The sequence below is a fragment of the Canis aureus genome, chromosome 23 (genome assembly GCF_053574225.1).
Source record: "Canis aureus isolate CA01 chromosome 23, VMU_Caureus_v.1.0, whole genome shotgun sequence".
Classification (NCBI taxonomy): Eukaryota; Metazoa; Chordata; class Mammalia; order Carnivora; family Canidae; genus Canis; species Canis aureus.
Window position 1 is genome coordinate 10712192 of NC_135633.1, and position 22365 is coordinate 10734556.

The 22365-nt window shown below is 48.8% G+C and overlaps 1 protein-coding gene across 1 annotated transcript in view; it reads right to left on the reverse strand.

The window, feature by feature from the left end:
• The window catches only part of OTOG (otogelin), a 90021-nt gene that overhangs the window by 50501 nt on the left and 17155 nt on the right, over positions 1-22365 (reverse strand). Inside the window, exons 16-24 of the mRNA XM_077866102.1 lie at positions 19526-19658; positions 18198-18375; positions 15697-15821; positions 14577-14789; positions 13035-13227; positions 11427-11501; positions 11134-11177; positions 9512-9665; positions 68-175 (exon numbers count right to left, since the gene is read on the reverse strand). Coding sequence (XP_077722228.1) covers positions 68-175; positions 9512-9665; positions 11134-11177; positions 11427-11501; positions 13035-13227; positions 14577-14789; positions 15697-15821; positions 18198-18375; positions 19526-19658 — 1223 coding nt within the window. The remainder of the gene's footprint in view (positions 1-67; positions 176-9511; positions 9666-11133; positions 11178-11426; positions 11502-13034; positions 13228-14576; positions 14790-15696; positions 15822-18197; positions 18376-19525; positions 19659-22365) is intronic.

Below are 22365 nucleotides of genomic sequence, written 5' to 3' on the forward strand. Positions count from 1 at the left end.
ATGCTTCTCATATCCATCCTCATCCCCAGCAAAAAGTAGAGCCTGAATGGTACCTCCAGGTACTTACCAGGTATGGCAGGGAGACATGACCTGGTCCCCAGGGAAATATTCCTTCCCTTTCCAAGTACATGGGCAATCTTCTGGCAGGAAACATGCATCCCCATGTCTGAGTAAGCTGTAGGGACACAGCAAGCAGGTGATTAGGAAAGCACCCTTCCCATACCTGCCATCTATGGAGGACCTGCATCCACAGGGATACTGTAGGACAGCTCTCAGCATTTACCCAGAAGAAACTGACCATGTACCCACCTACCATCCTCAGAGTAGGGCTCAGAGTAGCCCTCAGAGTAGGGCTCAGAGGTAACTTAGTAACTGGAAAATTCGAAGACAGACTTGGCCTACCGTGGAACCTCTGCCATTTATCAGGAAGCAAGGCTCAGCTATACCAGCCCCATCTCCCACAGCCAGGCTGGATGCCAGTTGTCCCTTAGCCACTAGCTATATATTAATGAACAGATGATGAACATGGGCATTTGCCCCCCTACCCGAGTTGCTTATGGAGCAACCAGTAGACCTGCATTAAAAAGAAATGTTAGGGGCGCCTGGGTGATTCAGTTGGTTAGGTGTCCGACTCTTGATTTCAGCTAAGGTCATGATCTCCAGGTCCTGAGATCAAGCCCCTTGTTGGGCTCCACACTGGACACAGAGCCTGCTTAAGATTCTCTCTCCCCTTCTCCCCCTTCCCTTCCCTGACCCTGCTCACATGCACTCTCCCTATTAAAAAAAAAAAATGGGGATCCCTGGGTGGCTCAGCAGTTTAGTGCCTGCCTTTGGTCCAGGGTGCGATCCTGGAGTCCCGGGATCGAGTCCCACATCAGGCTCCCGGCATGGAGCCTGCTTCTCCCTCCTCCTGTGTCTCTGCCTCTCTCTCTCTCTCTCTCTGTCTATCATAAATAAATAAATCTTAAAAAAAAAAGAAACGTTAAAGGAAGTTTTTCAGGAAGACAAACTCAGATTCACATGAAGGAATGAAGAGCTCTAAAAATAGAAAATATGTTGATAAATAATTCTAGAAATTGTTGCTTAATTTCTTTAAGAGATAACTTGAACACTTAGAGCAAGGTTAACATCAATGAATTGTGAGGTTTATAAAATATGTAGAATTAGGGATGCATGGACGGCTCAGTGGTTAAGCTCGGCTTTCAGCTCAGGGTGTGATCCTGGGGTTCAGGGATCAAGTCCCGCATCAGGATCCCTGAGGTGAGTCTGCTTCTTCCTCTGCCTATGTCTCTTCCTCTCTCTGTGTGTCTGTCATGAATAAATAAATAAAATCTTTAAAAAAAATAAAAAAATATGTAGAATTAAAATGTACAACAATAATATCACAAAGGACAAGGAATAAGTAAGTGAAAGTATGCTGGTACAAGTATTCTTCAGAAAGTGGTAAAATAATAATTCATAGTAGACTGATAAATGGAAGATACATATTGTAATCCCTAGAAAAACCACAAAAATAAAAATGCCAAGATATATCACTAAAAATGAAATAAAGGGGCAGCCTGGGTGGCTCAGTGGTTTAGTGCCACCTTCAGCCCAGGGCATGATCCTGGAGACCTGGGATCAAGTCCTCCGTCGGGCTCCCTGCAGGGAGCCTGCTTCTCCCTCTGCCTATCTCTGCCTCTCTGTGTGTGTGTGTCTCTCATGGGTAAATAAATAGAAATCTTTAAAAATAAAAAAAAATAAAAAGTAAATAAAGTAAATAAAATAGAATATTAAAAAATACTTAAGCCCCCAAAAGGCAGAAAAGACCAAAAAAAAAAAAAAAAACCAATAGGACAAACAAATAACAAGATGATAGTATTAAACCCCATCTAATTACATTAAATCCAAATGTATAAACTCTTCAATGAAAAGGAAGAAACTAGGGGCGCCAGGGTGGCTCAGTCAGTTGAGTGACTGCCTTCAGCTCAGGTCATGATCCCAGAGTCCTGGGATCAAGCCCTGTTGAGAGGGAGCCTGCTTGTCCCTCTCCTCCCCACTATGCTATCTCAGTCGCTATCCCTGTTTCTCTCTCTCTCTCTCTCTCTCAAAATAAATAAATAAAATCTTTAAAAAAATAAAATAAATAAAAGGGATAAACTGTAACATTGGCTAAAAAAAGCAAGACCCAACTGCATCCTGTTTACAGAAGACACAACTGAAATATAAAGGCACAGGTAAGTTAAAAGTAAAATTATAGGAAAAAATACCATGCAAACAGTTGTTCTAAGAAAGATGGAGCGGCTTTAATAACATCAGACAAAGTAAACTTCAAGCCAAGTAGCATTAACAGAAATAGGAGAGAGAGTTCATGACAACAAGAGTCCATTTATCAAGAGAATATAACAATCCCAAATGGGCATGCACAAAGTAACAGAGCTTAAAAACAGAAGCAAAAACTCACAGAAACTAAAAGGAATAAGAAACAAATCCACGATCATAGTTCAAGATCTCAACATTCCATTAATGATAGAAAGAACGAAAACTTTTCAAAGATCCAGATCTGACCCACTCTGACAATGCTCTTGACTTAACTATTTAAAAACTCTTCTGTAGAGAACAAGATGGAGTCACTCATGTCAAGCAGTGGCCCGTGTCCAACAGTGACAAGAGCAGCTAAGGGCCTGGCAGACTGAGGCCAGCACCAGCCGATGTCACCCTCAGAACTGACAGCCAGCAGAAACAGAGGACGTCCATCTATGAAGGCCCAAGACTGATTAAATCCCTTTTAAAAGGGAGGATTTTTGCCACAAACTGTCAAACTCCTCAGATACGGACTCCCTTATGCCTGACCACTTCCAAAAAGGCAGATGCTGCCGAAGGTTCTGTATGATTGGTCGCTGAACAGAACAGAGATCCTTCACCCGCTGCTTGAACATGATAAGCAATAAGTGCTGGGAGCTAACCTGGACTGGACCAAGGCCGCATCTCGACCGTGCGCTCACAGACTGACTTCACGTTTGGTTTGTTAATGTCCTACCCCCCATTCTATCTCATTTGTTGTGGCTTGTCTTGTGCTTTGCTTTGTGTTACACGTAAGAAGCCAAGTTAATCACATGGTGAAATGTCATTGAGTTTGGAATCCCGAACCTCCTTTATGATCGTGTTCACCTTGCTTTATGACTGAATAAAGCTGACACTGTGGGAAGACACAATCCGTGTGCACTTTTCATAGAGTGCTCTTGACACTATACAGTAGCAGCAAAATGCACATTATTTTTAAGCATTCATGGGAGGTTTACCCAGACAACTATACTCTGGACAATAAAAACTTAATACATTTCAAAGGTCTGAAATCCTATATTCTAGGATCATGGTGAAATTAAATTAGAAATCAGGAATGGGGTGCCTGGAAGGTGCAGTTGGTTAAGCATCCCGCTCTTGGTTTCAGCTCAGGTCATGATCTCAGGATCATGAGATCAAGCTCCATGTTGGGCTTTGCGCACAGAGTCTGCTTGAGATTCTCTCTCCCTCTCCTTCTGCCCCTCCTGCTTGTGCCTTCTCCTCTCTAAAATAAACAAATCTTTAAAATAAATAAATCACGAACAAACAAGTATAGGAAAAATTCCAAATATTTCAAAATTTAGTAACATTTCTAAATAACTCATAGGTCAAAGCAGAAATCATAAAGGAAATTAGGAAAGATTACAACAAAGATAATGAAAACACATTGTATCAAAATTTGTAGTGAGCCAAAGTGTGCTTACAGAAAAAATTTATAGCTTTAAATACTTACATTAAAAATAACAAAGGGTTACAATAAAAGATCTGAACTAGGAATATAAAATCTAATTAAATCTAAAGTAAGTAGTAAGAAGAAAATAGTAAGAGCAGAAATCAGTGAAACAGAAAACAGTAGGGAAAAAAATCAATGAAACCAGAGTAGGGTCTTCCAAAACATCAATAAAATTGACAACCCCCTGCCTAGACTGGCTAGTAAGAAAAAGTTCAAATTACCAATATCAGGAGAAAAGAGAGAACATCACTGCAGATCCTACAGATATCAAAAGCAAAGTAAAGGAATACTTTGATGATGTAAAGCCAATAAATTTGACAACCTAGATGGAATGGACAGCAAAGAAATAAAATACCTATTAATAAGTTCAATGACATGTGCAAAGTCTTTCTATGAAATGTATGAAACACTGATGAGAGAAATTAAAGAAGACCCAACAAATGGAATAATGCCATATTTGTGCATTGGAGGACTCACTAGTGTGATGTCAACTCTTGCCAACTGACTTCTAGATTCAACACAAAACCAATAAAAATCCCAGAGGCTCTTCTGTAGAAATTCCCTAAGTTCACATGGAAAAGCAAAGACCTAGAAGTGCCCAAAAAATCCTGAAAAAGAACAAAGTTGGATCCCTATCACTTTCTGATTTCAAGACTTACTATAAAGCTTCAGAAATCAAGACAGTATGATACTGGACTACAGACAAACAAAGAGATTAATGGTCCAGAATAGAGTCCTGAAATAGATCCACATTTATACAGTCAATTTATTTTTTTTAACAAAGAGACCAAAGTAATTCAATAGGGAGAGAAAAGCCTTTTATTAAAATGGGGCTAGAACCACAGGAGATCCATCAGGAAAAAAATGAAATGAAATTTGACTCCATTTTATAATATAGAATCATTTCAGATAGATTATAGAGCCAAATGTAAAAGCTAAAATTATAAAGCTACCAGAGGAAGACATCAGAGAATGTCTTTATGGCCTTGGAGTTGCAATTACTAAGGAGAGGGAGAGCACTGATCATAAAGGGGAAAATGATAGATTAGACATAATCAAAATGTAAAACTGCTTATCAGAAGTTTTTAGATATATTAAAATATATTAAGTAAATAAATAGGCAAACCACAGACAGGGAAAAAATATTTACAATGTATATATTTGATAAGGAAAGAACTACAACTCAATTTAAAGAAAATAGTCAGCCAAATAAGATATGGGCAAAAGACTTGAATGGACACTTCACAAAGGAAGATATACAAATGGCCAAAAAAGGGACGCCTGAGTGGCTCAGTAGTTGAGCGTCTGCCTTCGGCTTAGGGCATGATCCCGGAGTCCTGGGATCGAGTCCCACATCAGGCTTCCTGCATGGAGCCTGCTTCTCCTCCCTCTGCCTATGTTTCTGCACACCGTGTCTCTCATGAATAAATAAAATCTTAAAAAAAATTAAAACAAATGGCCAAAAAAAAAAAAACAACCCACATGAAAAAGTACCCACTGTCATTAGGGAAAATTACCAGTTAAAATTATAAATTAAAACAATAATGAAATATGACAATGAGTACCTACCACTGGTACTATACGTGAATATTTAAATTTGTCATAACTTAGCAAACTATATGATTAGAATCTACACATCTTACTGTTTATAAATTATGCCTCACTTTAAAAGAATTAAGAGAAAAATAGCAGTGAGGCACCAAAAGTTGACTAGAAGCTGCATAATTAAGGGGAGCCACCATCTGGTTGGAAGAACCCCTAAAATGTCAGTTTCCGTGAATTTTTTTTCTCTTGGCCCAGCCCATTTTCAAGAGAAGAACCCTATTCATCTCCAGCCTGGGAGGCAGAAGCTTCAATGCCATTATTGTGGAAACCAAGCTGGAGAAGCGGACTGGGGTCCACTAGACTTTCATTTAATCTCCCTGTTTTTACTCTGCATCTCATCCCTCCTGGGGCTCCTGAGATCAAAGTCTCTGATCTGGTTCCAGCAGAAACTTTTACCACCTTTCTCCTGCGGCATGGGGTTAGGGCAGTTGTGTGACATGAGGGAGGAGGCCTGGGGGGGTTGACATGGCCCTGCATGGGATATCCTCCTGTCTCCCCCCACTACCCCTTCTGAGATGCCTGGGGCCTCCTGACCCTGAAGCTGTCAACACAACCTAGGCTGTTTCTCCTCGGCCTCCTCCTCTGCAAGCATCAGCTGTCAACTGCTGCTCTGCAAGGTCAGTTTCCACACATCCACTCTTGTTTGTTTCTCAAAAACTATTGACCCATCTTATGCTACTCTCTTTCCCATGCCCGTTCTCTTTGTCCCTGGGGACTTATAGGTTTGGTGTGTGTGTGTTTTTTTCCCCTCCATTACCAGTATTTCATTGTGGGAGGAAGCAGAGGGGAAAAAAAAGCATGTGTTTAATCCATTGTTTTCCCTGAAGCCACTTAACCTTCCTAAGCCTGTTTTTTTGTGCGTAAAACAGGGGTAATGATGCCTTCCTCCCAAGGTCATTATGAGAATTTCATTACAGACCTGGGCACACTGCCTAGCGCCTGATACACAATAAATATTGGTTGCTTGTCCCTCCTCTACCCATAATTACATCAGACACCAACAGTAGGCTGGCTCATGCCTTCCACCTTCAGCCCAGGCCTTGCCTCTTGCCACCTCCCGAGGGATCTTTCCTGCTGCCCACCATTCATTCCTTGCTCCTTCCCTGGCCCGATGCAGACCTGCCTGTTCTTGAGTACTGCTGTGTGTCCAAAACAGAGAGAAGCTCTGTCCTCTGTCCTCAAGGTGCTCTCATCCTGCGGAGCACCTTCTCCTTACCTATTAAGGGATCCTCAGAAGACATCTGCAAATGTATGACATCCAAATGAGGAAAACAATGCTTGTCTGCTCACATAGAGCACTTACTCTGTGTTACTTTACAAATGAGGAAACTAAGACTCAAGGAAGTTAACTAACTCACCTAGTAAGTGGTGGAATCAAGATGCAAGCCTAACTCCAGAGTCTGTGCTTACAACCACTGTACTATATACTGCTTAGTGGCCCCAGGACCCTTGGCTTGGCAGCCAGATGCAAAGAAATCTGAAGTGGCACAAACAGCCCTAGTGGCTCTGTAGTGGCTCGGGGTCCTTTGGAACAATACATGGCACCCAGAGATTCTTATAAATGGAGAGGGATATGGGGCCCAGGGTCCCAGAGGGTCCCAGGCAGGGATGGTTAGGATAATACTTAGGCATCTTTGGAAGCCCTACCCCAGCTCCCAAGGGGATATTCCAGAATGGCAGGAAATCCTTGTCCTTTCTTTACAAGTTGAGGCTCTAATAGTTTCCCTTTGACAAACCCCTACAGAATGTGTGTAAGCTCCTCATAGGGCATTTGACACAGCATGCGAGCCACTGTGGCAAATACCCCAGTTCAGTATTAAATATTCAGTATTAAGATTAAGAAAGGGAATTCAGTATTAATATGGCATTCAGTATTAAGGGTTCAGTGTTAAGTATTAAGTATTCAGTATTAAGAAATTCAGTATTGGATAGTGTTCGGTATTAAGAAAGGGAAGAACACAAGTCTTAGGGAGCACTTACTACACAGTGCCTGGCTCCTTGCAGCCACTGCCTCATTCAAATTTCGCAAGAGCCCTGCAAGGTGGGATTACTATCCTCAATTCACAGACGAGGACACCTAGGCTCAGGAAAAGTGACTTGTCTGATGTCACCTAGTCAGTGACAAATATTCAGGTGACTGAGCTGGGGGGGCCTCCCCCCTCCCCCCAGGACTCTGGACTGTCCATGTTCTCAATACAGCTTCAGGACCTGAACTGAACTTTAAAAGGCCAAGAACAGAGGAAGAGGATTCCGGTGCTGCCCTGCTCAGACTCAGCCAACAAACAACCAGTCGCAGCTTACGGACAAGAAAACGGATGCCCAGGTGGCCATGTAACTTGTCACAGGTTACCCAGCCCATTAGAAATCTTCACATTCTATCCATCCCTTTGTTAACCTGGGGATTGAAAAGGGAATACCACTCTGGCTTTTTTATCTGAGTTAAGCTAATTCTTAATGGTGGATAATGTTCTAGAACCCTGCTATTCAAATTGTAGTGGCCAGACCAGCAGTATTGGGATCTCCTGGGAGCTTGCTAGAAATGCAGAGTTACAGGTCCCCCCTGCCCAGGCTTCCTGAATCAGGCTCAAATCCCTGATGGTGCATGCGCATGCACATTAATGTTTGAGGAGTATAGTTTGAGACCACAAAGCACTGTCATGAGAGCACTCTCACTGAATCCTTCATTCCCGAGCCCCTCTGGGAGGGAGTCAGCAGCCCTCATTGTACAGATGAAAACATGTTCAGGGAAGTCACAGGATGGGTCACTGGCCCAGCTCTCAGTTCCACCTGGCCTCTGTGGCCTTGTCATCACAGGTGGCAGTGAGCAACCCTCAGTTCCTGACCCCAGAGGCAATGGCTCTCCCTGTCCTCAGAGAGGCAGGCTTGTACACACAAGGAGAGTGACGCAAGGGGCCTTCAATGACAGACATTCCTCATAAGCTCCTCTGGGGCCTATGTGGCAGCAAGTATCGTCCACACCCTGCCACTTAAGTGGTGGCAAGGATCCTGTGGCAAGGATCCTCAAAAGGAGGCTTTTGAGACCTCACAGGGGTCTCTTGTGGATGCCTTTGCCTGGGAAGGGGTGGCTCCTAGCCCACAATATGACCTCTGTATGGGGGACCAGACCCCCGGCCTCACAGAGCTGGCATGCTCTGGCCAAAGGGCAGGATCCGGAGTAAGCAAAGTTGGGTTTGAGTCACGGCTCCTGGACCAACCACTTCTCTCCACCCTGCCCTTCGCCTCAGTTTCTTCATCTGCAAAAGGAGAGTAATGATCCTTCCTTCCTTCCTCCCAAAGAGGCTCTGAGATTGAAGGAGGTGATAAAAGCAAGTTGTCTTATAAATAGTAAAGCCGGAACTGACTATTCCCTCGTCTTACCAGCTTGATCCCCCCACCCCCTCACTTCCCTTGACTGCCAGGCCTGGCCGGAACTCCCAGCTGACCACCAAGCTCTGCCCCAGCTGAAGGACAACCCTGGGCTGCCAAGTCATTGAATCAGGCAGCGAACTTCTTGGCCCACACCTGAAGTGAGACCAGAATCAGGAACAAGCACTGGTGAAGAAGGATGCCAGCCCCGCAGCCCACGAGGCACGCCCACAAAACTCAGCTTGTGTGGTGTCTCAGACACCTGGGTGGGGCCTTTCTTTTTGGAGTATTACAGGGGCACCAGCCCTCCACCTGAGGGCTCTGGTCAGGCCTTCGTAGAGAAAGGGGCAGAGGGGTGAAACATGGCTTTTCTCTCATGGGCTTCAACCCACTCCTCTGGAGCGTGCCACACACCCCATTCAGTGCTTCCACTTCAGCAATGCCTGTACTCCTCATGACAACATGCTGAAGTGGTAGGCGTTATTATCATTCCCACTGTACAGATGAAAAACAGAGCCTCAGACAGGCTAGGCCTTTTCATCATCCAAGGTCACACCACAGCAAGAAGCAGAGCCAAGAAGGATCCACTCCAGGCTGGGTCCCCACACCACTGTTCTTTCTCAGATTCTGTGCTGGCCCTTACATGATCACACAGCCATCCCTCCTGCGTGGCCAAGTGAGGAATTCCTTGCCCCTCCCTCTGTCTCGTGGCCCCTGGCTCTGCCAGCCTCCTGGAGAGGGGGACCAGGCAATATGGATACTCACCCCTGGGGACAGGCACAGCCCGAGAGACAGGGGCCATGAGCTGGCACGCTCAGGTTCAGCAGCTGCTGCTCACATGTCCTCTCTCTGCTCAGGCTGGGGTCGGCGTGCAGGTCACTGCAGTTCACGAAGACCTGGCCCGCCGGGCAGCTGATGGCTGGAAGAGAAGACGGTGGCTGCTGGGAGGAGCCTGGATGCTCAGCAGGATGTTTGAGACACCAGGCCCTAGTGTCAGGTGAGGGGAGGGGAGCTCCTGGGTGGCAGGGGTGGCCAGGGAGACCTAGTGACCCAACAGCTGGACGGTGCAGGGAGAGATGGGGCGATGATGCTTTCAGAGGCATTCCTTGGGTTCCCAGATGCACATCATAGAGGGAGGGAGGGCTGTGTGCTGTCACACAGGACAAGCACCACACTACCAGTACCAAGGGTATCACGTCCTCTCCACCAGATACTGCTCCAGGCACTTCACATGCGTTATCATACTGGATCCTGCAACAACTCTGTGAGGTATTAGCATCCCCCATTTCCCATACAATGGAAAGAAGGGACTTCTGCTTTCAAAGCCATAATAAGGCGAGAGAAGTACCTCCAAAGAGACCAGGAGATGAGCCAGAAAGAGGATTGTGATGCAGCATGGCCAGAGGACTTTTAACAACAGGAAAGTCAATTTCCCATTACCTATGTTTCTGTGATATAAACCCCCCCTCTCTCTGAGCCTTCAATCAAGTCAGCTGTGCATGCTTACACCTCGTGTAAGTGATCTTTTTTAGGGAAATCAATAAAAAGGAGGTGAGTTTCAAGCCCAGCTTGGGATGGCGCAGAGAGAAACGAATAGGCACAGGAGATGAAGTAAAAGTCCCAAAGAGGAAGCAGTCTGAAGCCAAAAGCAACAAAAAGAAAACACAGAATTCCAGGCCATATATGCAAAAGAGGAAGCGAAGGCTCAGAGAGGTGAAGTGAGTTACCCAGGGCTGAACAGCCTGCAAGCACTAGGCAAGATTTGAACCCAGGGCTGCCAGACTCTGGAAGCCCTGTTCTTTGCCACCTGCCATATGAGTATTCTCTGACCCCTCTGTGCCAATCCCCATCCTCACTGCTCCCTGCCCTCCTGCTCCAGTGCCCTCTCTACCATCTCCACCTCCTTCACAGGCTGCCCCACCACCATGCTACCTTACCCCCACCTCTATTGTCTGGGACGGTCTCAAAGGCCCAGGCTGTCCTCCCCAGCTCTGTGCCCCCAAGTCTACCACATGGCTGGGCACAGAGTCAGCCTTAGCAGATGAGTGACAGCTCAGATCGGGAAACCCAGGCCCCATGGGAGGTCGAGGGACTGTCCAAACAGCCCCGCTGGCTGCCCCTGATGAAGACAGAGTCTCAGCCTCTCCTTCTTGAGAAGCAGGAGGGACAGCCGCTAGCGTGGGGCTGAGGTTGGGCCAGGATTTCTGGATGCCGCCCTCCAAACTGGAGCCTCTCCCAAGGCGGCAAGGAATACAGGAGGCTCAGTGTGAGGCAAGACGTGGCTGGGCTCTCTCCGTCCTGGTCTATCTTCAAGCTCCCCACTCTCCTCTCCATAACCCCACTACTGTGGAGGAGCCCCCAGGAGAACCCGTCCCCTTCCACCTTACCTGGGGCTCTGCTATCGCAGCTCATGACTCCATCTTTACAGTGGCTGCAGAGAGAGGGGGAGTGGGGGCGCACTGGGATTAGCTGACTCAGTCACTGCAGAGCCACAGACTGTAAGCTGCTGTGCTCGGGCCCCTGCAGGGCTCAGACATGTATCCCCTCTCTGTCCCTGGCCCACTGCACAGAGGCGGAGGGTGAGCACTGCTTTGTGGAAAGATCTGCTCGGCTGTATTTTCTTCAGTCAGCAACTTCCATTTAAAGAGAGGACACTGACGCTGCTATCTAGGGAGCTCACCAGTGGCCCAGAGATGGGATGTCGCTGTCTCCAGGGGGATAGTCCATTCCTTGAAAGTGGCAGGAGCACTGGTTCCTGTAAAACCCAGGACCAGAGAAAAGTGAGCCGACTCAGGAGCCAGGTTAGGGACTGCCGAGGATGGGGACCCCAGCCCTCAGCAGCCAGGGGTATAAGGGCACAGAGATGAGAAATGGCATCTGCTGTGACAGGTGACACATCTCCAGGGAGTGGGGAAGCCAGACTGGCACCAGGAACCGAGGTCAGGGCCATCCAGCGAGCCAGAACAAAGATAGCCTCTCTGGTCTCTGTCCACCCGAAGCCAACCTCCCTGGGGCCAGGGAAAAGAGAGGTGACAAGAACAGGGCCACGCTTCCTGAGCCCGGGCTGGTGAGAGGGACAGATGCAGGAAGGGTATTCTCCTCCTGCTCATTCACACCCAGCATTTGTTCTGATCGCTCAGTGCCCACACCATACCGATTGTTAAACATTCTGAACACCAGGCTAGGCCCTCCAAATATGTCATCTCATCTATTCCTCACAGGGTCCCTTATGCTCTCTTTTGGCTCCTCTTTGTAGGTCAGCTGAGGCCAAAGACAGTATCCTCCTCACACATCTTCCATGGCCCCTGCCAGTCCTGGCAAAGGACAGGCCTTGGAGCAAACCAACTGAAGGCTGGAAGGGATGTCTGAACTCATCCAACCCCTGTGCTTCTCAGCCACCTTCTCCCTCTCCAACCCCTCCCCCCATATAAACCTCAGAGGCCCTTTTGTTGGCAATACTCAACCGCCAGGGGTGGGGATCTCAAAAGAGGATCCTATAGTTTGGAAAGGTCTCTGAGTGATTACGATATACCCCCTACAGGAGCCCCTCTCCAGCCCCCACCTCTCAGTGGAATGTGACACCATTCTAGAGGAGAAGCAGGCCAAGAGGGGACCAAGGGCTTTGCCAGTCAGCCCTGGGATCCTGTGAGGTCACCACCTCCCACCCCTGCCTCCAATCACACTAAGGACACGCCTCAACCAGCCTCAGAGCTAGTTGTTCCCTTGGCCTAGAGCACTCTTCCCTCACTTCACCCCATCTTTGCTCACGTCACCTCAGCAGAAAGGCCTTCCTCCTGTACTCACCCCATGCGACACAACAGTAACCCCTCCCACCTGTTTGTAGCTTGTTACCACCAGACCCTTTAAGTGTCTGTTTTTTTATTAATCTGTCCTGGCACAAGAATGTGAGCTCCATGAGGGCAGGATTCTGTTTTGTCTGCTGCTGAATTTCCAGGGTCTAGAATTGTCTAGAACATACGAGGTGGTCAATAAATATTTGTGAAAGGAAAGAGGAGATGAAGGGAGAGAGGCTGTTTCTGTGGGCTTGTTATTCTGTCTCATGGGGCAGCCAGGCTGGAGTGGTCTAAAGAGCTGGGGCTGAGGAAAAAGGCCTGGAGGGAGGGGTCCAAGGGAGAAAACCCACCCACCCAGCCACCCAACAAGCTCTGCCCTATGACTATGAGATGAAGCAGGGACATGAGAAATGCAGTCAGCCTCCCCAGCCTCAGATGCCCTCCTCAGCTTCCCCCCTCCCACTCCCTGACAGAGGTCAAGCAAGCCCACTCACCTAGGAACACAGAGGTCAGCCTGGGTATCCAGATAGGTGTCCGGCGGGCAGGTACAGCCTTCTACACACTCATCCCCACTGAGGTCACTGCTGCCACCAGCCCCACAGGTCACAGGGCCGGCCAGGTCCTGGCAGGTTTGTCCACACAGGGCCACACAGGGGCTATACTCCTTGGTGGCCTCACAGGACAGTGCTGTAGTGGGAAATGAAACCGTGTGCTTTGTCTCCCTCCTCCCCACAATTGTGTGGGGGTGGGGTCATCATCCTGATGAGAACTGAGAACCAGAGAAGAACTTTGTTCAAGGTCACAGAGCGGATCAAGGTCAGACATGGGATTTGAACCCAGGTCTGACTGCAGAGTCCCACTTCCTCCCACTACAATGGCACAGTGGCAGGGCTGGGTCCCCTTCTAGAGCTCAGCCTGGACCCTGCCATTGGTATTTCTTTTTCTCCGCAGGGTGTTCCTCTTAGGTAGTGATACTTGGGGAGGGCAGAGGTCACCACTCACTGACAGTCCTACACCCATCCATCACCTACACATAGGCACAGGTGGGTATTCCACACACTTCTGTCCCTCTCACTTCCACAACTATAACACACGTGGGCTGTGAAGATCAATGTGGCCCATTTAGCAGCCTCTTAGGGCCCTCTGTCCAAAGATTCAAGGCTACTCTCCTCATCTGGCCAGCATCCCACTCCCTCAGGGTCTCCTGTACCTGCCAGAGCCAGACTGTCAAGCTGTTGTTCTCACCCAGTCTACACATCAGTCTCCATTTAAAAATGTTGATGCCGACCCCCATTGCCAGATATGTTCTTTTCATCGATACTGAACGTAGCACAGATATGTGCATTTTTCTTTAAAAGCTCCTATGGTGAGTCCAATGTGCAGCCAGGGTTACAAACCACTGGTCCTGTCTAGTCGCCTCTGGAGAAACTCTGGTTCAGAGAGTGGCAGGGCCTTGCCAGGGGCACACAGCAGTTACCTGCAGGGCTGGCACAGACCTCAGATCTCTTGGCTCCCAAGACAGACTCTTTTCATTTCTTCAACAAACATGTGCTAAGAGCTCACTGTGAGTGGGGCTTGTGCTAGGGCTGGGGGCACAGAGACAACTGAGACATGGGGAGGACTGTGGCCCAGGTGTGGGAGGGTGAGCAAGGGCCAGCTCATGCCCATTGAGGCATATGTGCACTGAGGGCAATAGGAGCCAGTGATCTCGAGAAGGCTTGCTCGGGCTGCAGGGAGGCCTACTGGGAAGCCCCAGCCCCGGGTGGTGGCAGTGGAGGTGGTGACAAGTGGGTGGATTTCAATCTCCAATTGACAGGCCTGGCAGGACTTGGAGATGGGCTGGAGGTGAGGGTAACAGAGAAGCGGCCAGTGTCACATGTCCTGAGTGGCAGGCCTGGGTGGCCAAGGGGATGGACAGCATGGAAGAGGGGTGGGGTGGGGGGTGGCAGGTGGCAGAGGGGCAGGTGAACACATGGGTCTGGAGCTCAGGCTCCTCGGGCCGCCCTCCTGTGGGGGCACCTGTGTGGGGCACTCACCACAGGCAGGCACGTGGGCACGGAAGTCAACGGGGAGCCCATGGCGCCGGCACAGGTGAGCATAGTGGGCCAGTGTGGCACACAGGCAGGGCTGCCCGCAGCGGCAGGCATCCTGGCGGCACTGCTCAAAGTAGGGCACGGGGCTCAGGTACGCGGAGCAGGGCGCAAACAGCTCCCCGGTGAGCACGCTGCAGGACTGCACTGCAAAGGAGGCTGGATGGGAAGAGCAGGGGTGGGGAGCAGGGAGCTGGTCTGCCTGGTGCCCCGGGCCCCAGCCTCTTCCTGGGGCCTCTCCTACCTCTCCGCGCCCCACCTCACAGTCAGGGTGGTTGGCATGAGAAGGTGGATGGGAGGGTGTGTGTGTGTATAGTAGGCCATGGGCATGGGGGTAAATGACTAAAGGAGGGCGAGGCCGAGGGCGAGTGTGTGTATGTGTGTGTGTAGCACATTCATGCAACATGGTCCACCTTGCACGGGATATGAATCCACATGCTGGGAGGAGTGAACAAAACTCCTGCTTACGCTGTGGTCCAGAGACTGCACCCGAACAACTTACAGGGCGAAGGGGAAGGGGAAGGCCTCAGAGGGAGAGAAAGGTGGGAAGGCAGATGGGCATTGAAGGAGGCGTGGGCAGGGCAACTGCAATTTTAAACAAGGTCAGGAAGGCATGTCTGTGGCGACAGGAAGTGTGAACTACAAGTTGAAGAGGTGAGGGAGTATGGCCGGCGTTTAGTGAGGGAAGAGCATTCCAGGTGGAGGGAAGGGCAAGTCTAAAGGCCTGGAGCAGAGAGCAGACCTGGCTGTGGAGGAGGAACAGCAAGAGGCGGGTGGCTGCAGCAGAGTGGGGGGCCCGGGGGACAGGCAGAGTGCAGGGCCTAGTGGGGCCACCGTGAGGGCTTAGGCTTTCACCCTGAGATGGGAGAGCCAGCACCCATCCGCGTCTATGCAGCAGCGGTAGGGCCTGAAGCTCCCGTGTGCCCAGCCCTTACTGGGAGGGAACAAAAGTCCCCTCTCTGCAGCTCCCCCACCTGCCCTTATCACTTCTGCCCCCCCTGCCCAGCCTCCTCAGGCCCAGAGTTCCCATCTCACTCCTCTCCAGTTCCCCCCACTCCCTACTCACCTGCTTGCAAGTGCACATCACAGGGGTCCAGCGGGGAGCCGGAGACCAGTGGGGAGCAGGCAGACAGTGTTTTCCAGGAGTTGCCAAAGAGCTGTGGGGTGCTCTCGGGCACACCCACCGGGGACCTGCAGTCACGGCATAGCCACACTCACACACGTGCCATGTGTACTCAGGTGGACGTAGAGCATACGCCCAAATAAGTGTCTACTCACATATACACACACAGACCAAGCATGAGCCCACACACTCAGAGACACGCATGCCACACAGACCTACAAACACCACTCACACACACCCTCACCACACACACAGACATATGCAGAGCACAAATATATGCCAGACATGCAGACAGCCAAGGGAGTCTACACCGTCACATACAAACACAGACGATTATGGATGTATACACATGCGCACACACGTCACATTTAACAGGCTATCTAACAGGCTCCAAAGGGGCTCAAACGTGGCTGGGGGCCACCCCCTACCCTATGTTCACCACCTACTCCCAGCTCTTCATGTCGGACAGAAACAGGGACGCCGTGAACCAAACTTCCCCGGATTAAACCTTCCTCTTTCCTTCTCCATGAGCAGCTCCTGCAAGTTCCTTTGCCTAACCTTCCCCTCTAGCCAGGAAATAGTCATGCGAGTGGTAATAAAGGAAGGAAAGGGGGAAAGCATGCCTCCTGGACATCACCAGTCTCCAAGACGGCAGGCCGCAGAGACCCTAAGGCGCAGGGCTGGGACAGGTGCTGCCGCGCTCAGCACGCTCCCCTTGCGCTCCTGAGCAGTGCGAGCACAGCAACTTCTCTGCCCAGAGCTCCCATTGGGGAGAGCTGCAAGTCGCCCACCCACTAAGCAAGGGGCTGTCTCCACCAGGCTGGCCAGTTGCCCTCATGTCCACCCCGCCAAGCAAGACAGAGTAGAATGCTACTTTTTTTTTTTTAATGTGCATGCATTTAAAAGCTCTTCGTTTCTTCTTATTCTTGTTTTTCCGAAAGAATCTGAAGAATGTCCTCTCTGGCTGAAGAAAGCCTCTCCTTTTTACTTCTGCATCACCTAATGCATGTAACTTGAAAAAGCAGCCAGAACCTCTAACCTTCAAGGTCAACCCTTGATTCCCCTTTCTGGAAAGTCTGACTCTCGTCCCCTCCCAAGTCCCTAAACCGTATCCACACCCAGACAGGCTTTCTCTCGATTCTCGGTCAGGCCTTGGGAAACAGCCTTCCCCTGAAGGTGGGGAGGCTCACATGGTGCAACCCTCATGCACCAGGCAGGAAAGATCTATGGCTTAGACCGGCCCACTGAGCAGGGAGCCCGATACGGAGCTGGATCCCAGAACCCTGAGATCACGCCCGGAGCTGAAGGCGGACGCTTAACTGACTGAGCCACCCAGGCGCCCTAAATATCAATAACCTGAGGTAAAGAAATCACCGTAATAACAAATTCATAGACGATCTGTGTGTGCCTGTTGCTCTCTGGGCTACTCACAAGATCCCCGGAAACATCTGAACTACAAACCGGGAACATCTGTCAGATTCCCTCAAGCTGCCCTCACTCTCTGTGAAGATGCTTAAAGTCTGACATCCAGAAATCTTCCCAACTGGCTGCCCTTAGAACTCAGGCACGGGCTTAACATTTAATCCAATTCATAATCATCGGTGTTCTTTCATTTCCATAGAAATGTCTTTTATTTAATACCTGATTACTTGAACCATAAGCCTAGCTGTGAGAGTACACCTGCAACCACTGTTTCCTGAAATGGGTTTAATTCAACCGATCTGAGACTGAATCAATGAGTGAAACCACCTACCACCCCAACTTTTTTTTTGGGGGGGGTAGTATAGAAAGCAGGAGTTTGGGCATCAATGGCTCACTGGAGGCCTACGCTCAGCTCATCTAAAGGTGTTCCCAGGGCAGCCCGGGGGGCCCAGCGGTTTAGCGCCGCCGTGGCCCAGGGCGTGACCTTGGAGACCCGGGATCGAGGCCCGCGTTGGGCTCCCTGCGTGGAGCCTGCTTCTCCCTCTGCCTGTGTCTCTCATGAATAAATAAATAAAATCTTAAAAAAAAAAAAAAAAAAAAAGGTGTGTTCCCAGTCAATTAAAACAAGGAAACGCGTGAACCAAATCCAATCCAGCCCGAGGCCTACCAACTTCAGGACCTCACTGTAGCACCGCCCTTCTCACGGCACGAGCCGTAGATCTCTCGCACTAGGATCGCAGCGCTCACTCATTAAAACCAGGATCCTCGGGCCCCAACCCAGGAGACCCCGGAGACGTAGAGGCGAGGAGTCGGCATCTCCACGGGCTCCTCGGGCGAGTCCTCCGCACCGGGGAGACCCTGAGGCACCGCCTCGGAGAAACACGCTTCAGTGTAAAGGCCGAGGCATAAGTGATCAACGGCGCATGCGTGGCCCCGTCACGGAGGCCGCTCAAGGGGGAGCGCCTCGCTGGGCCTTCAGGGGCCCACCCCCCGCCTTCTGCTTCCGGGGCAGGGGCACGTACAGGAAGTCGTCCTGCGTGTTGCCGTTGAAGGTGCCGCAGAGGCCCACGGTGTCGTCCGCCCATCGCTGGTCCACCTGCAGGTAGAGCCGCAGCCCTTGGCGGTCGTAGAGCACCCGCACGCCCACGTTGGTCCTCACCCGCAGGGACGTGGACGACAGCCTCCGGATCTCAAAGGCGTCTGGGCAACAGAACCGCGGTAGGGAGGTGGGAAGTTGTGCCCACGTGCGCCCCCCCCCACGCTGCCCGCAGGGCCTCGCCGACCCCTGACCCCTGACCCCGTGCCCCGCCAGCCTGGTCCACACCCGCCGAAGCCCTCCCAAGGGAGCGGTTGGCTTGGGGCGCCTTGAGGAAATCCTGTTGCCAGGGCAACCCCGGCTGAGAATTTTTCTCTCTCTCTTTTTTTTTTTAAGTATGAAATGCCAATTAAAAGCTTTTCCTCCATAAGAAACTGATAATGACTTCCTTCTGTAGCAAAGGAGAATTCTGTTAACTACCCTTTTTTTTGTTGTTGTTTTGTTTTCCACAATGGCCACCAGGAAGCTCACGATGTTTTATTTTATTTATTTTTTTTTCACGATGTTTTAGATTCAATTGTAGCTATTTCCAATTTTTTAATTGTAGTGAATTTTTCACCTTTTGTGGCTTGCATTTATTTGGTCTCTTTACACCCCCCCCCCCGTCCCCCTGCATCCCCACTCTTCTCGTTCTTGAACCCTTATTCTTTTTTTCTTTTCTTTTTTTTTGGGGGGGGGGCTTTATAATTTTCTCTGGTGCTATTTTATTTCTTAACAGTTTTGTCATTTTTGTTAGATGTGCTTCCTACAAGCTACCACAGATCCCTTGCGGATTCAGACAGGATAGTAAGTAAATAAGAAACAAATAGCAGGGCCTGGGTGGCTCAGTTAAGCGGTTCACCTTCAGCTCAGGTAATGATCTCGGGGTCCTGGGATCTAGCCCTGTGTAGGGCCCCCTGCTCAGCGGGGAGTCTGCCTCTCCCCCTCTCCCCCCCCCCATACTCTCTCTTCTCTCAAACAAAATCTTTAAAAATAATAAAATAGGGATGGAAAACAGCCCCATTCATATCCTTATGTTAGGAGAAGCCATCATACTGCTGTAAAGCCTATTGTCATGTTGGGATGGGACAAAGACCATCTGACGAGTCCCGAGTCCACATTCCTGGGACCAAGGTACCCCTCTGGCCTGATCCACCCAGTATTAGAGAACGTGAGCTCTTGCCCATGTGGCAGTGCCTTTGGCCAGGGGCAGTGCTTAGAAGAAGAGGCCTGGGCAGCCAACTCCCAGCTAGCTCTCGTCCATCAAAGCCGTACCATCTGTGTAGGGTGGGGTGACCTTGTACTGGTCAAACAGAAGGACATCCCCCGCTTGGGTCAGGGTCACCTGCCTCCGAGGGTCCTGATGCAGGATCACTGACACTGACTGGACACAGACTCCATCTTGGTTCTGGAGAAAGAGAAAGTCAGATGGGGCACAGTTAGTCTGTCTGTCCTACTGGTCCCCACAGAGTCCCCAGGAGCAGGGATTCTAGTGCAGCTTGAGGCCAGGAGCAGGCTGAGACAGAGCCCGCAAAGGACATTAGGAGTCCTCTAACCAAATGCCCTCGTCTGGGAATGGGAAGGCAGAAGCTCAGATTGGAGAAGGTTAGTGGCAGAGCTGGGATAATGCAAATAAAGAGAGAGCCAACTCTTAGGCTATTCATGACACAGAGCAGAGCTAGACCCCCTGGATGGCCCAGAGTCTAGCCTCAAAAACACTGGCCTCCCCACTCAAGTACAATATAAGACTTCAATTTCATCCCTGTATAGGTATTTATATAGCACTTTCCTGCAGAGTACTGAGCTCCACTCATAGGCAGGCAAGAAATGAACAAATACTATCTGGGCCTCAGGTTCTCATCTCTAAAATGGGTAGTATGCATCAGGCCCATTCATACTTCCTCCCATGAGAAGACATCAACACAACCATACAGTGATGGAGTGATATACTCATGGGGAGTACATATATGTGTGGGACACAGACATTTAAACAATCACAAAATCAGCTTTTAAATTATTATTGGGATCAGTGCTGCAAAAAGGTGTAGGGTGGGGTGACTAGGAAACCATGTAGTGAAGGAACAAGACAGTCTGCAGAGGTAGGAAAGGCCATTCTCAGGAAAGATAATGGTAATGTAAAAATCATAACAAAACTTTTAATAATGTTAGATTTATTATGATAACAGTTACTTTTAATATGAAGTTACTACGTTCAGGTGCTGTTCTAATCTTTTTACACTTATTTACTCACTTAATTCTCATAGCAATCATATTTAGTAAGTCTTACTAATAACCCTATTATGCAGATCAGAAGGCTAACACCCAGGAAAATGTGACCGTTGAGCTGAGATCTGAAGGGTCCATAGAAGGTAGCTGGGAGAAGAGAGAAGGCAAGGAGGGGGACATCCAGGTATAAAGAACAGGTTGTACAAAATTCCCTGACACAGGAAGGCATTTAATGCATCCAAGCACATAAAAGAAGATCAGAGGGCCAGAGGCCACTGAGCAAAGTGGTTTAAGATAACGTTCAAGAGGTAGGCAGGGCAGGGGCACCTGGGTGGCTCAGTGGTGGAGCGCCTGCCTTTGGCTCAGGCTGTGATCCCAGGGTTCTGGGATCAAGTCCCACATTAGGCTCCCTGCAAGGAGCCTGCTTCTCCCTCTGCCTGTGTCTCTGCCTCTCTCTGTGTGTCTCTCATGAATGAATAAACCAAATCTTAAAGAAAAAAAAAAAAAAAGATAGGCAGGGGCCAGCTTAGGCAGAGCTTTGTAAAATTTTTGGACTTTATCCTCAGTCCAAAGACAGCCAGAGAAAGTATAATCTGAAAGTGATATAATCAAACAGCAGAATGAGGCAAGGATTAGAGCTTGAAATTTTTCAGAAAGGCTTTGTGCAACAAGCTATGACCTTTCTTCTAAGCTCATTCCCAAGGAGACATAAAAATCCCTGAAACAGCTCAAAACCATTGTATCTGAAACATTACCTTGTTTGCCAGACCCACTCATCCCCTGTCCCCCTCTGTACCTGTCATTGGTGCAGGAAGACAGACTGCAATGCTTTAGTCAAAGTCTTAGGCTCAGGCCTTGATGTCACTGAAAGCTGAGACCTTAAAGACCTCATTGAACTTATCCACACCTCAGTTCTCTCCTTCAGGAATAGAGAAATACCACAATAGTTGGTCTTGCCTCGTTTGATACAGGTAAGAAAACGTGCCTGGAATACTTTGGAGGTTGTATTTGTCAAAGCCCAGAGAACATTACAGCATAAAGAGTGAACCCTAATGTGTACATTTTTTTTTAAATCAGGTAGGAGTTCAAAGGATCCCAGAATGGAATGTAGACTATGACAAAAGAATCTAACTGTATTACAAATATATCAAACAACCTCACTGAAAGAGGGGTGCAGGGAAAGGTGTTGACTTAAGTAACTTTGGAAATAAGTGGAGTTTGTAAGACTAAAGGCAAACGGAACTGTGTATAAGTACTGCACTCTAGTTGATAAAGTTCTTTCCCATGGATATGGGTTAATAATTCCGATACTTCTATACATGTATACTGGAATTGAACAATTAGATAAATGGATGATGGATGTGGAAGCCAGATTTCTCACAGTCAGCGTGGGCATTTATAGATAAGCAAGGGGGGAGACTACAATGACCCACATGGTAATAGATTAGAGTTGGCACATCAATATGAACTTTAGCGCATAAAGATATACAGAGCTATTGATAGATTATCTATAGATACGTATATATACATTGGTTATACGAGGATATTCATAAGTTATACATATTATTTCCTTTATCTGTAGGCTAAGAGGGTCTAAAAGAAGTGATACCCCAGTAGCAATGGTGCACACCTAGTACCCCAGATCTTGCTGTCTAATACCGTTCTCCAATAAAAAGAGCCCAGAGCATCTGATAGTATTTTTTCTGAAATGGCTGACTCTAGGAATGCAACAGGAAATATACAGCAAGAGCCTGGTGCATCTTGTAGGACCATAAAGTAAGGCGGTATACACATTGACACACACACACTCAGACACACACACACACACTGATGGGGCTATGTCAAAGAGACTCCAGAGCCAACTGTAAGACTGCCCAATGGTCAAGTTA